Source organism: Vanessa tameamea, chromosome 9 (assembly GCF_037043105.1).
Source record: "Vanessa tameamea isolate UH-Manoa-2023 chromosome 9, ilVanTame1 primary haplotype, whole genome shotgun sequence".
Lineage (NCBI taxonomy): Eukaryota > Metazoa > Arthropoda > Insecta > Lepidoptera > Nymphalidae > Vanessa > Vanessa tameamea.
In genome coordinates this window covers 9,221,761-9,235,517 of record NC_087317.1, presented here as the reverse complement: position 1 = coordinate 9,235,517, position 13,757 = coordinate 9,221,761, and the positions used below count along the sequence as shown (strand labels likewise).

Sequence of the window (13,757 nt, the reverse complement as noted above, 5' to 3'; positions counted from 1 at the left end):
GAATACCCAGTAAAACCTAACAACAAAATAATTAATTTAAAATAAAATAACAAAATATACCAGGGGTAAAGGAACACGTGATGTCATGCACTTAATTTGCAATCGGTATTTATCTTGTACTGGAGCAGTGCATTTTGTTTTTTCTTCTTCCGCGTTTTTGGAATATTTTACTTTTAGTTATGAAAAATAAGAATAAAAATGTTTAAATCAATCTAAATGATCTATCGGTTTTGTTTTGGTAGTCGCCTTCAGTTGATCAGTTGGTTTATCACAGTAATGCTTGTTTGTTTTCTCACTGATGTAATGTTACAATATTGGACCATATCTGTGTATATTGTTATTTGTTATGTAATGGTCGAATCTGAAATGGTGGAATGCTCCAAGTAAGAGACTAACCTAAGGAAGAAATGGGGAGCTTAATCTAAAACTATCATTCTCCGCAAATTAAAATTCATAGCTTTACAATCTGAGAAAATCTTCTGGAAATTGTTTATATACAACATTCACACACAAAAATAGTAGAGTTTTATATTATACTTTTAATATTAAATATAAGTTAAAGCAAGGAAAGAAGAATAAAATAGAAAGAATAATAATTTCGGAATTTTTCGGCAATTCTGACTTTGATTATTTTTAGTCATATATTATGGCAAATTTGAGGTCGTTTTAAGTATGCCACTGACTTTCCAAAGTTCTTCCTCTGCTTAATATGACTAATTCTCTTTTAGTTTATGACGTAATTTTATCATTTTATTTATAGTAAATTATAATCATCGAATTAGTTATGTATTTTTTTTTTATTATATAAAAATATTAAATCCGACAAATTGTGGGCATGACCCAACATGTTACTTGATACAAACAGCAATACTTAGTATGTTGTGTTTCAGTTTGAAGGGTGAGTAAGTTAGTTTAACTACAGGCACAAGGGATATAATATCATAGTTCCCAAGGTTGGCAGTGCATTGGCGATTTAAGGAATGGTTAATATTTCTTACAACGCCAATGTCCAAGTTTGTTCGGTATAACACTCGTAAATAAATCTATACGTAACCTTTAGACTGTAATAAAGTAGATCAGTTTATTATAAAAGTATATAAATACTAAATCAAGTAAGACAGTGTTTTCTTACGTATCAAAATAAAACTTGTTTTCGTTCGTATTCCATGCGATCCCGTAGCCGTCGTCCATGAGAGCAAAAACTTTGTTAGTTAGTTGTAGTTAGAAAGTATATGGTATAGTCCCATCGACGTATAATTGGTAATTCATTTATGATTGATAAAAAGGGTCCTAATTTATAGAACATGTTAAACAAATATTGCGGGGTTTCAATCCGAGGCAGCTAAAATTCACTTGCAGAACATCGTGAGGAATGCATGCATGCTACATCTGTTAGGTGAAAGGCATTAACAAGTTCTATCATCTCGTATTGAAGCCGCGTGGTGGTATAAGCTTCAAACCTATTTCCCAAAGGAAAATAGGCTTTAGTTCAATTAGACATCTAGCTGTTAGGATTTTCATATACGACTCCATTATAGTTTTACTACCAGTCTTTAATAAGCAATGCAGAATTAATATATACATATTTGTTATTTATTCGGATGTATGGAGAATTACCATCTCGTCTATCATTTTGTCTTAGTGGAAGACAGCGTGCTCTCACATTTGGTTCGTCAGCTGACTCCCGCGAAGATTGGAGGGTCTGTGGTGCTTCGGTGTGAAGTATCGCCACAATTTGGTCTGGCTGACATCACGTGGTTACAGGATGGTCTGCCCTTGTCATCAGGGTATATGGGAGCAGGTAACTCTATCAATCCCATATTTACGTAATGATTTTTGTTTAATGCCTTTTCTCTATCTAAGATTTGTTTTGTACAAGTGCAATTAATTCTTATTTCGTGATACACGTGTATCGGGCCATTTAATAAAAGTATTGTATGTAATTTTTGTCTTTACGTGACCCTTTTCAAATTTTTGATGTAGACTTAGATACATTTTACAATATGAATTTATTAACATGCTCATTGAATTTCTATTATATTTACTAATATCTTCAGTTAGTTTATGATAACATTAAGTGTAAATTGTCGGCCATTGTTTTAGAAACACGTTGGGTGTCCGGAGCCGGCGGCTTGTTACTTGGCTCAGATTTGACACAGGCCGATATACAAGCGGAATATTCGTGTTTGGCGCTCGACACGCTCAGTCCACCGTTGAAGTTAACAACAGATGGTAACTCCAATAGTTTACTACATTCTGTTAAGCTTAAGACGTAGTTCCATACATTATAAATCCATCTGTGGTTTAAATAGAAAACTAAAAGGATATATTAAGATTGAAATTCCATAGAAACGTATTACTAATTTGTATTGCCATATTACTTTAAAGAAGTATTTCTTTGCGACAGGAGTCATTTAATACTTTCAAAGTGTTTATAAATCTCAATGAGCGTCCCCTTAAACCTTATATAAAATCTGAATGACTTCGCCGTATGTAGATGCATATCGATGTCAGCATTTTACATAATATTTAGGCTTATGGTTAGGATTTAAAAATATTGAATAAATCGAAACAAATATCATCTTCGTATCATTTAAAAATAATAATTAATGGATGTGATCTATTGATTTGAACAAGTACATTGAAATACAACATGAAAGAATAACAGCATCTCTGTTTCCAGAAAAAAATATTAGTAAATAGTTCTATTTGCTGAAAATTTTCTTAGTTTCTAATTAGGATTGATTTTAAATGAGTTTTAAAATCACACTCTCATATATCTAAAGAAAGCGCGGTGTACTTTTTATCACAAACAAATAGACGAAAACTTGACTTACAAGCTAATTAAGTAATCGAAAGATGCTTGTTTTTGTAAATATAATTTATATGACATTAATAGTGATAATGTCATGTAATTTAAATACATTTAGTCGAAATTGTTATTCGGATTATTTTTCGATGCACTGTTTAATATTATTAAATGTTAAACGCGCTAAAGCTGTCAACCGAAATGATTCTCCTGCCATTAATTTCATTATTTGCATACTTAACATTTTGATATTCAGTTTCATGATAAATAGTCAGTACAGCAACAACTGTATTCATAATATTTATAGCATATATATTTGATCTTATTCATCTTTTTACAGATAGCAGTTGGTTAGAAAATATTGAAGTTAATTCAATCGAAGCTCGCACAGGGGACACAGTTTTACTACCGTGTATATTAAGACATATCAACAAGCATACTATTACGTAAGTATACGTAATTATTAAAATTAGTCAAACTTTAAATTAAAAAATTAGTATCTGTATTATTAAAAGGGACGATTTTTTAATAAGATTTGTCATAAACTACAGTCATAATATTACGTATTAATGTCCAAATTTCTCACGAAAATTATCGTCAGTTGGCAGCGACAGGAAGCAAATGGTGTATGGGTGTCTGCGGGCGAAGGAGTTGTGCGCGGAGGAACACTCGTATTGCCGAGCGTACGTACGCACCACGCGGTACGATACGCTTGCTCACAGGGGACGGAAACGTCCCCACGTGTGATTGTACGACTAGTAGTGTATGAACCCTTGACGGTTATTGTTACACCTAATCCTATGGTAAGTGATATTATTTTGGTGCTTTCGGTTCTTTTTTTTTATTACTCGTATAGTTTTCAATGGCGATAGGCTTTTATAATGTTTGAAATTCATATAATATTTATTAAATAAATATTATCTAAATGATACCTTTATTTTATTATAAATAGCGTACGTCAATCTTTGAGCATATTTCAAATAGAAGGTTAACATTTTAGATGTTAGGCACCGGAGCAACCGGTCATTTCAACTGCTCAATTCAAGGAGGCCGAGGGGGTGGGGTCACGATAAGCTGGCAGCATGAAGGCCGGCCGTTACATTCGCCTCAGCCAAAATTGGGTATTGGTCCAGTTCGACCACATCACGTTGGACTTTATCAGTGCACGGCTTACGATCATTCGGACTCTGCCGTAGCTGGTGCCGAACTTGTTATAGCTGGTAATATTTTTGATATATTGTATGCCTCTGAATTGTTTTTTCAAATGTTTAAATAGTTCAAATTTATACGATGTCTTATGCAACAATTCCACCTAACTAACAAAAATTAAAAATGAATAGCATTCTTAGTTAAGAATTATATTATTTTAGAATAAGTATTTAAAGTATTCTTATAAAACAACAAAATAAATGGAAGTAAAATAATAAACCGTTAATTAGTTTTACACAATGTGAATCCTGTACCTGCGTTTTAGACAGACCGCCTAGACTGGTATCAACGTTCAGTGAAGCAATAACAAGAATCGGACAAACTATTGCGTTTAGATGTGCTGCTACTGGAATACCTTCTCCAAGGATTTTGTGGACTTTGGACGATAGACCTTTGCCATCCGCCCCTGAAAAGTAAGTAAAATAGTATTATAGTAGCGAATTGTTTAAAAAAAAATATATTTAAACGTCTTTTGTTCAAAGATATAGCGTAAATACTAGAGCGGATACGTTAAACGGAGGCGAAGAAGGGACCATTGTATCGACTTTAAGTATAACAATAAGAAGCGCTGATGAAGGTGGAAGATATGGTTGTAACGCAACTAATTCAGGCGGCTCTCAGGCACATCATGCGAGATTAAATGTTTTTGGTAATAATTATTACCTATTTACTTTCAAATTATTTAAATCCGTAATAGAATTAATATTAAGTATAATTTTAGGTGCACCAAATATAAGATATTTGCCTCCAATACACGTCAAAACAGATACAGATGTCTCCTTATATTGTCCTTATTCTGGGTATCCTATTAAGTGAGTAAATTTTTCACTTTTCATTGGCACGTTATGATATTTCGGATAACTAACTAACTTAACTTTTCTTTTTAAATATTAGAGAAGTTATCTGGCGTAGAGAAGACGGTTCTTTAGTTGAAACACCCATAGAAACGAATGAAGAACGGGGTATATTACGATTAACTACAGTCAGAAGTTCTATAGCAGGAAGTTATACATGTGAAGTTAGAGCAGAAAGCGGAGAACTGGCACGAAGAACTGTTAGAATAGATGTTCATAGTAAGAGAACTTTTCTTTGTATTTTCATTTCAACCGTACGTTAATAATTCCAAATTTAAATTTTTGAAGATATGAGATAATTTAGCAACCAAAATATTTCTTTTATTGACAGAACCGCCAAAAATAGCACCATTTCAGTTTCCTGAAGAACTAGAAGTGGGTGGAAGTACACAAGCTACATGTAGCTTGATTTCAGGAGACAAGCCCATACAATTCTCATGGCTTAAGGATAATTTACCAATTCCATCAACTTTAAAGGTAACAAGAACAGGATACCCCCTACTTTGGTTTGAAGTTTAATAGCGTTATAATTTTGTATATTGTTCGTATAATATCAGGTAGAACAGAAGAATATGGACTTCTTCACAATATTGGTTATTCAAGATTTGAATTCCATGCATAGTGGAGAGTATTCGTGTAAAGCAACCAATGATTTTGGAACCGTGACTCACAGCGCATCGCTTATCGTTAAAGGTATTTATTTTGAGAAAACACCATCAGATTACTTGTCATGTCGTTATATGGCTTCAAGAAAACGGTTTATATGATTAAGCTGAATGGCATAATAAATAAAGCAGTTTTTCCGCATAGAACCTCCAACATGGGTGTGGCGCCCTCAGAACACATCGGTGTCCGCTGGCGCAGCTGTTTTGTTGCCGTGTTCGGCTAAAGGACAACCGATGCCGAGAATATCTTGGGAATTTTCTTCTGGTAATTTTTGTTTTTTTACTGTTTTACTAAGTTTCTTATATTTTAAACCTTGATTTATTTTATAACTTATAAAAAGTATTAGCGTATAGATACATATGTATATATAATGAATTAGGAAAACATGATTTCTATAGAATTAAGCATCTATGAAAAATATTTTTTGATAAATTAAGGAGAACATGAATTTATTATTTCTAACAGAAGGGGAAAATTGGCGACATATCCTTTGGGGTCAATCAGAATCTAGTGATGCGAGTGAAGGTTCGATACTGTCTGACGGTACCGTTTGGTTGCGGGTCGCGACACCGGAACATGAGGGATGGTACCGATGTACGGCTCGTGTGCAGCATTCTTTCCTGCACCATTCTTTTTATTTAGATATAAGAGGTAAATTACTTTTAAATTTTATTCGTTGAAAATTTTATCTGTTCCATAATAGCTGGTTGAGATATCAGTAGCGATATATTATCACATTTTCACATGTTTATTTATTTTTCCTTTAGAACCTCCGAAACTCTCTAGAGGAGGAGGTTCGGGTGAGACTAGATGGGTAGTAAGAGGATCCACGGCACGACTAACTTGTACCGTCCGAGGAGAACCAGAAATACACGTACATTGGACACATGACTCAAGACCTCTGGCGTTGCAGTAAGTTTATGCTTTTAAATTTTTTAGTAAAAAAAAATTGATAATAATGTTTTTTTTTTTAACAAAATACAAAATTAAACATATATGTATCATATATGCAAAACCATCGACATTCCGTTCAGCTTATTGAAAGCTGACAACGCCAAGCGATGTTTTTAAAAATAAATTTGATAGCAAAATTATATTATGTATCATAAATAATCTCGTCCATTGTGTATTCAAGTATATAATAATGACCATGTTCTTTGACTGACTTCCGCCACGGAAGCCATTCGCAAAGGCTCTCCACTTTGTAATCTCACACTATAATCGTCTAATGATACGATCGGATAGAGTTCAGGCATTCTTATGCCATACATGGTTTCCAAGGGACGAGGGTGTCATCATTCAAATTCTGCTGACTGCATCTGAGAATTTCTTAATAGAAAACACAACAAATTTTATCGATCCGGATTTTGTTTTGAGGTCGTGCATTAACTTTATAAACTAGCCACTAGACCAGCGAAGTAGTTTATTATGCTTAAATATATTATTAACAATTATATTCGAATATATGTAAAACATAAACACGGCAAATTTATTAGGGTCTATTTATTAAAGTCCATGCTAGTCCGAGGCTTAATATGTCGAGGCTGTCAGGCGAATGGGAATGAACTAATTCGCTAGTAATCTGATGAATTCTGGTTTATGTGTAGTGTAAATTTGTCGAGCCATTTTATTGCTTGGGTTAACCCATCAAGCGCCTCTAAGCTTTCTGTGCATTGCGTAATTCATTGGATATTTCGCCACCATAAAATGTACAATATTGTTAAATCGCTTTATTTTCAATAGCTATTCTAGCATTTAAATACCTCTTTTAATTGATAGGTTCTTGTAATTTGATTGCAAAAAAAGATTTCACACTAAATACAAGTGTATTTAGAAACTTTTTAGAATAAAATTATGCATATTATATGACTTTTATGAACAGTTTTAAAAATATTTTTTCTTAATGACGTCACAAAAATTTAAATTAATGGCTTAAACCGAGATATATGTTTTATAGAAAGACATTGTAATATATAATGACAATGCAATATCTATGGAACTAAATAGTAACTAATCTGCTTATCGAGAATTTATTTTACTGAATCAGATCTTTTATCTGTTTGAAACTACCAAGCCTGAACTAATTAAAATAATTTATTCTGTAAATAATGATTTCCAAGTAATATGTTAAAAACCTTTTAACTTATTTTTTTTAATCTTCTAATTATAAATGTAGAAATAATTTATTTATAAAGGTAAATTATTACTAGAAAATTTCTACTCTTATTTAAACGAAATTATACATGTTTGCATGGCCAAAAATTAAATTAAAAGCGAAATGAAATAAATTAACAACGCTTAAAGTAAATACATATAAAAATATTAACGAAGGCTTATAAAATTTTAAATAAATATTTATTTTTAAAAGTGTTTAAAATAAATACTCCGTAAATGAAAATTTGAAAGATTCAAATTGCACGACGTTCATTGAGTCGAAAAAAAATATCAATTGTACTTATTGCCAAATTTCGAAGTTAAACGAAATATGTAATACAAGTTTTATTTATTATAATTAAACAACAATTTGTCAGATCACGTTGCATGAGTCGGACAATAACTAAAACAACATTTCATACATACGCTTGTAAACTAAACACACGAAGACGTGCTAAAGCAACGTCGATGTCTTGATGGTTAAATTTTCACACTTGTTTTGGCCTAATGCTAGAAGCGCAAAATATTACGTAGTCAACTATAATCGTTAACTTGGCTAACATCTGTCTATTTTATCGTAGTGGCTCAGGTGGTGTCGAAATGAGGGATTTAGGCAACGGGGGAATGACGTCAGAAATAACCATATCACATGCGGGTCCCGAACACGCGGGCGATTATCGTTGTATGGCCAGGAACTTGTACGGGAGCGATGAGTTACTGTTTCGACTTTTTGTCAAAGGTAAGAAATTGTATTTGCTTAACTATTATTAAGTAGAATTTCAGCCCACTCAGATTAATCTTAAACCTTTTGATATATTCTCTAACAAGTATCAAGTTCCCTTTAGCAACTAACAGTTTTAGTCTGAAAGTTGCAATATTTTAATGATCGCTAGTGTAAGCTAAATAAAGGTGGATAGAATAATGAAGGTGACGTTCGAATCCAAAAGGAAAACCTTGAAGAGCTTAACTTATAGCAAAAAATATACAGTAAAGCAAGTTAATTATATGTCATCCTGTACATGTTATAAAAACAAAGATTTTTGGTGTAAAAATTGTAATTCCACATACAGAACGTCCAAACACACCAGAGGAAGTGCGAATATCAGAAGTATGGTCACGTAAATCACGCGTGACGTGGCGCGTAGCACGCGGCGCGTTTGTGTCACACTATTCATTGCAGTACCGTCCCCTCACTCGCGATTTAACAAACGCACCGCTTAACGCGCCGCTGCCCGCTCTGCTCGATACGTGGGAATCGCCTGACGTACTTAACATAACACTTGCCAATTCGGATTTGCTTCATGTCGCGTGAGTATTTTAACGCTGTATTTTGTTTAAGCAAACTTAATATTATGTAGGTATATCTTATATAGCAGTAGATTATACAATGGTGTTTGTTGTGTTCATCGAGTATTACTTCAGCAATGTTCTAAAACTTGGGACCTATTATAACTCAATCCATAATCTTGGGAGATATCAAGATCGATTTGAAGCCGATGCTTTAGTGTCGCTAAGGAATTCATTGTATGAAGTACGAGTTGATGATATATCGGATAAAGTTTACTTACTATCACGAAGTGTGAAGTGTTTGATTATAATAATTCAAAAATATATTTCAAATATTTCTTTTATTAAAACAAAATATTTACAAAGTTCGCCATATACACAGATTCTACTGAGAAGAACCGTTAAGAAACTGAGAAGTTACTCGTATCCATCAAAAAAATAATTATATATGATATTGCCCAATCTAAAGTAATTTCAACATTATACAAATATATTTCTAGATTTCAGCGTGGGTTGATATTAATATAGATAATGACTAATTAATTAATTATTGATGCGGAGCTTAATGAAATATTAAGCCCAATGACAGCAATGCGTCACATCCAACACAATATACGATCTGGTAAATTTAAAGCACTATCTAAATCTTCTATAGTAATAAATGAGTTTTATTTTTTCGTAACTCTTAACGTTCTTATATAATTCATATAACAGGATCAAACTCTATTTTTTTAGGAATAAATAATTTTACGTTATTATTTTTAAAAAATAGTCATTTTAAACGAAAATACATTAATACTCTAATTTCATCGTTGATTTGTTTGACAAATTGCATCCGAGTATATTTAAGCTAAATTAGCAATCATATCATAAATTAGATTCGGTAATACGTCAACTGAATCCTGGTTCACATTACGTACAGGCTAGCCTTGCAACGTGACAAGTGTGGGTTCTATCCCAGCCTTACCATACAAGCTTAACGTTTAGACGTTGAAAACAATTATTAGTTCCTACCTTAAAACGCAGTAGGCATTACCAGTATTTTAATAAAATACATACGTATGCTATGCTTAGTATGAATCTACATATTGTCCCCCACACAGGCATCTTCCACGCATACGTAGATACATAAAAATAAGTTTTAGCTCTCTACTAGCTAATATTTTTAAAATAAATTACAAAATAGGGTTTCTATGAATTAACCTTTAAACGGATTTTATATTTTTTTGCTGCCTTCGTAGTTCTCTTTAATTATTTTTTTAATAGGTTTTAGTGTTTAAATAATATACAGACAGTATTATGTCTTATGGCAACTTTCGCGTAATTGAAACCGTTTTTATTCTAAAAAAATGTGCTCGGTCTGTTAACAATCTTCGACACCCGACTGAGAGTTATACACTTACTTGAAGTTGTATTACATATGTTCACATAAATATAAGATACATTTTGATATAATGTAACTGACAAAATAAAGTAAATTTATATATCACAGACACGAAAAGTAAAGGAAAACTTTTAACAACCAAGTTTCCGACTTCGCGAAGTCAGTACATCCTACCTGGGATAAGGTATATTTTTTCTGAAATAACAGTTCCCAATTATATTTAATTTTGCCGATTAATAAATATAGAACTCATTTATTTTAAGAAAACAGTTATATTTAAGGCTTATTACGGAGACGAAAATATAGAGACGAAAAGCGTGGAGTTTTAATTTGTTGATTTACATACAGGGCGTATTACATTTTTTATTATAACATGTATTTTGAGTGACTACTGTGGTAAAGTCTTCTTTTAATTTAATCTTGTAACATGACGATTCAAAACATTTTACAAGAGATCAAATAAAACTAAGTAGTAATAAAAATAATTTATTATTATTTTTTAGTATTATTTTATTTGGAAGGAAAGGAGAATTAAAAAGTAAACAATAAATAAAGATTTTATTAGTTATAAAGAACTAGTGTGTTTCTTAATTTTGCGTTTAAATAAAATAACAAGGCGGATCTTTTAAAAATATCTAAGTCAGCCTTTTTAAATATATATCTATTATATTATACAAAATTATGTATAATATAATAATTTTCTTATTTTTAGATGAGTCCATGAGTTATGTTTTAGTATCGCAAATCTATGTTGTCTATTAAATTGGTAAAAAATATATCGAGTAGTTTCATAATTTCTCACCTCACAAATTAGCAGCTTTACTTGGCATCCGGTTGAACTCGTTCAAAGTACTCCACTCTTGCTAATTCCGAACTGCTCCATGTCGCGTAAGTTTGTAGAGACTCATGAATGTGGAGTGCTCTTTTAATTTCGTCCCACTGCCAACTGTATACATAATGACGGTTAACACATAATGTGTTATGAAAATAAGTTAGTACATTTGAATAGTGTTGAAATAAACGAAACGGATATCGCGGGTACAAATGTAACACTGATGACTTTTTGTTAGTAGATTAAAACTGCCGCTTGTGTGTCATTCAACGTGAAGTAGCGAGTCAGAATAAACTTTATACCGTCTCCTTTAGAGGCCAAGATTGCTCAGTAATAAGTCATTATTAGTCTCTTTAATATTATAATTAATATCTGTAGTTGCTCGATACAATGAAAATGAGTGACTATCATATTGTTATGACGTTTTTTTTAATATGTATTTTGCGTATTCATAAAAATATGGTCTTTGAATATTTAATATAATGTTCGATATATTGAAAATACTTACAATAATCAGTATAGAAAACTTTACTGAACTGAGTTTTTTAAGGTTTTTGTTAAAATGTACCGGAGTTTGGAATGTAGATTTTTACGTACATTCAATTTAATCCTGTCTGATAATGAAAAATGTGCTTATTGTGTGCTTATAAATGTGTATATTTTTTGTTTCGCTTATTCTTTGATTGAATGATTAAATTTGCAACTGAAATAATGTCTCCGTAGCACTGAAGGACCAAGTAGAGCTGGTGCGTCAGTAACGGGCCTGTCTCCAGATACCCGATACGTGCTCAGATTAGCAGCATTCAATGACGTTGGAGCTTCAGCTTACACGTCCCCTTTGCATTTCACAACGCGGGAAGAAGGTAAGGCTACTGTCACGGTTAAAACTTAACTAAATAAATCTATTAAAGAGATTTATTATTAGGACACTTAAAAATATAGTTAATATAAGAGATTCGATAATTTAAAAAATATCATATATTTTTGTAAGTTAACATTGTTTTTTATATAAAATTTAAATACACCTTAAATATAACAATAAAATAAGTTAATCACGGAACCAAAACAGGTATCAAATTGTTCTAATTAAATCAAATATACCAAATAGATTAGCATTTCACTTGTACAGTTGTACGGTTTTGTGCAAGTTTGTTTGGGTAGCTATCACCCACAAATTCTACCGCGAAACAGCAATACTCTGTATTATTGTTTTCCGATTTGAAATGTTTGGAGTGTTTTGTTGTGAGTTAGCCAGGGTAACTATAGGCACGTGGGACAACATCTTAGTTCCCAAGGTTGGTGGTGTATTGACGTTGTAAGAGATGACTAAAATTCACTAAATAACCTGTTGGTAGGTAGTGACCACTTACCACTAATTGGCGCTTTTTACAGTCCGCTTAGTAATTAAAAAGAAAAAAAATCTTTGAAAAATAGTTAATAAGTCACTCTAGTTGATTGATCATAAGTACTAGGTTTACATTAATTTTATACACACAAGCGCCCGGAGGTGTTCCACGTGACATCACAGTACGAGCACTCAGAGCTCGGGAGCTTCAAGTTACTTGGCAGGTAAGACCACATAATGAAGGCAGTGCTATGTCTAGAACTAGTCTCCCATCCCGACTTCATACGGTTAAAATTTATACGAAGTTATTAGTCCCATTTATCTCATTAAGGTTGAAATTTCCAAAAAATATTGTATTCCTGATTATCTCGCGTTATAAATAAGCGTATGTTCCAAATTTTAGTTTTCTAGACTCAGTAGTTTTTCCGATATGTTGACAGAATTATGTAGGAAAAATGATTTTAAAACCAAAGACAAAATTATTTAGACTATGAAGTATTTTATTATGGCGCTCCTTTTTATTCATTTAATTAGACAGGATTTTTAAATAAAATGAAAAATAAAAGTTAAAAAATGGATTATAAGTCAATTTCAAGAGTAATTTCTAGAAGTTTGTAAAGATAATATTCTGTAGTGTGGGTAGTTTAGCAGAATTGCTTTTAAAATAAATAGTTTAAGAAAAGAAAACCTGTTTACATTAACCTCGTTTTTAAAGAGAATTTTAAAGTGGCGTCGATTTCATTTACTTTTAGAGTAGGGAAATGTACAATTTTTTTATATCGATAAAAGAAAAAAGTATCCGTTTTTAGTATCGATTACGTTTTGAATTATGATTTTTTTGGGTATCTATTTTTATGCTATCATTAAAAATGTGAATGTTCACGTAAAGTCTTTAAAAGAGAGAAAGAAATATTCCAGCCAAAAAATCAAAATCCACTATATTAAATAAAAAAAAACATTTAATCTACATAATTTACAACAGCAATTTATTTTTTTAAATATTTATTTAGGAGGTTGCAACACTTGCTATTCTATTGTTCTTAATATCTAAATAAGGATATCCGCGGGCAACACTGTGTACAATATAAATTTAAAAAGAACTGAAATCCTTTACTGTTTGCGAACTGAATATAAATGTAGAATATTTTTTTAAATTCTTTATTTCTCAACTTTCGTTGAAGAGTTTTTAGTTTTAATTAAAATAGTTTTTGAAAGTT

At 31.8% G+C, this 13,757-nt stretch overlaps 1 protein-coding gene across 1 annotated transcript in view; it reads left to right on the top strand.

Moving 5' to 3' along the window:
- Nucleotides 1-13,757, top strand: part of LOC113402611 (cell adhesion molecule Dscam2-like) — a 46,272-nt gene that overhangs the window by 18,231 nt on the left and 14,284 nt on the right. The window contains exons 4-21 of the mRNA XM_064215884.1: nucleotides 1,643-1,801; nucleotides 2,104-2,232; nucleotides 3,150-3,255; nucleotides 3,411-3,612; nucleotides 3,810-4,029; nucleotides 4,284-4,431; nucleotides 4,501-4,667; nucleotides 4,740-4,830; nucleotides 4,913-5,091; nucleotides 5,204-5,349; nucleotides 5,430-5,565; nucleotides 5,683-5,802; nucleotides 6,004-6,189; nucleotides 6,306-6,450; nucleotides 8,274-8,431; nucleotides 8,763-9,000; nucleotides 11,919-12,058; nucleotides 12,694-12,764. Of these exons, the coding sequence (XP_064071954.1) occupies nucleotides 1,643-1,801; nucleotides 2,104-2,232; nucleotides 3,150-3,255; nucleotides 3,411-3,612; nucleotides 3,810-4,029; nucleotides 4,284-4,431; nucleotides 4,501-4,667; nucleotides 4,740-4,830; nucleotides 4,913-5,091; nucleotides 5,204-5,349; nucleotides 5,430-5,565; nucleotides 5,683-5,802; nucleotides 6,004-6,189; nucleotides 6,306-6,450; nucleotides 8,274-8,431; nucleotides 8,763-9,000; nucleotides 11,919-12,058; nucleotides 12,694-12,764 (2,741 nt within the window). The remainder of the gene's footprint in view (nucleotides 1-1,642; nucleotides 1,802-2,103; nucleotides 2,233-3,149; nucleotides 3,256-3,410; nucleotides 3,613-3,809; nucleotides 4,030-4,283; nucleotides 4,432-4,500; nucleotides 4,668-4,739; nucleotides 4,831-4,912; nucleotides 5,092-5,203; nucleotides 5,350-5,429; nucleotides 5,566-5,682; nucleotides 5,803-6,003; nucleotides 6,190-6,305; nucleotides 6,451-8,273; nucleotides 8,432-8,762; nucleotides 9,001-11,918; nucleotides 12,059-12,693; nucleotides 12,765-13,757) is intronic.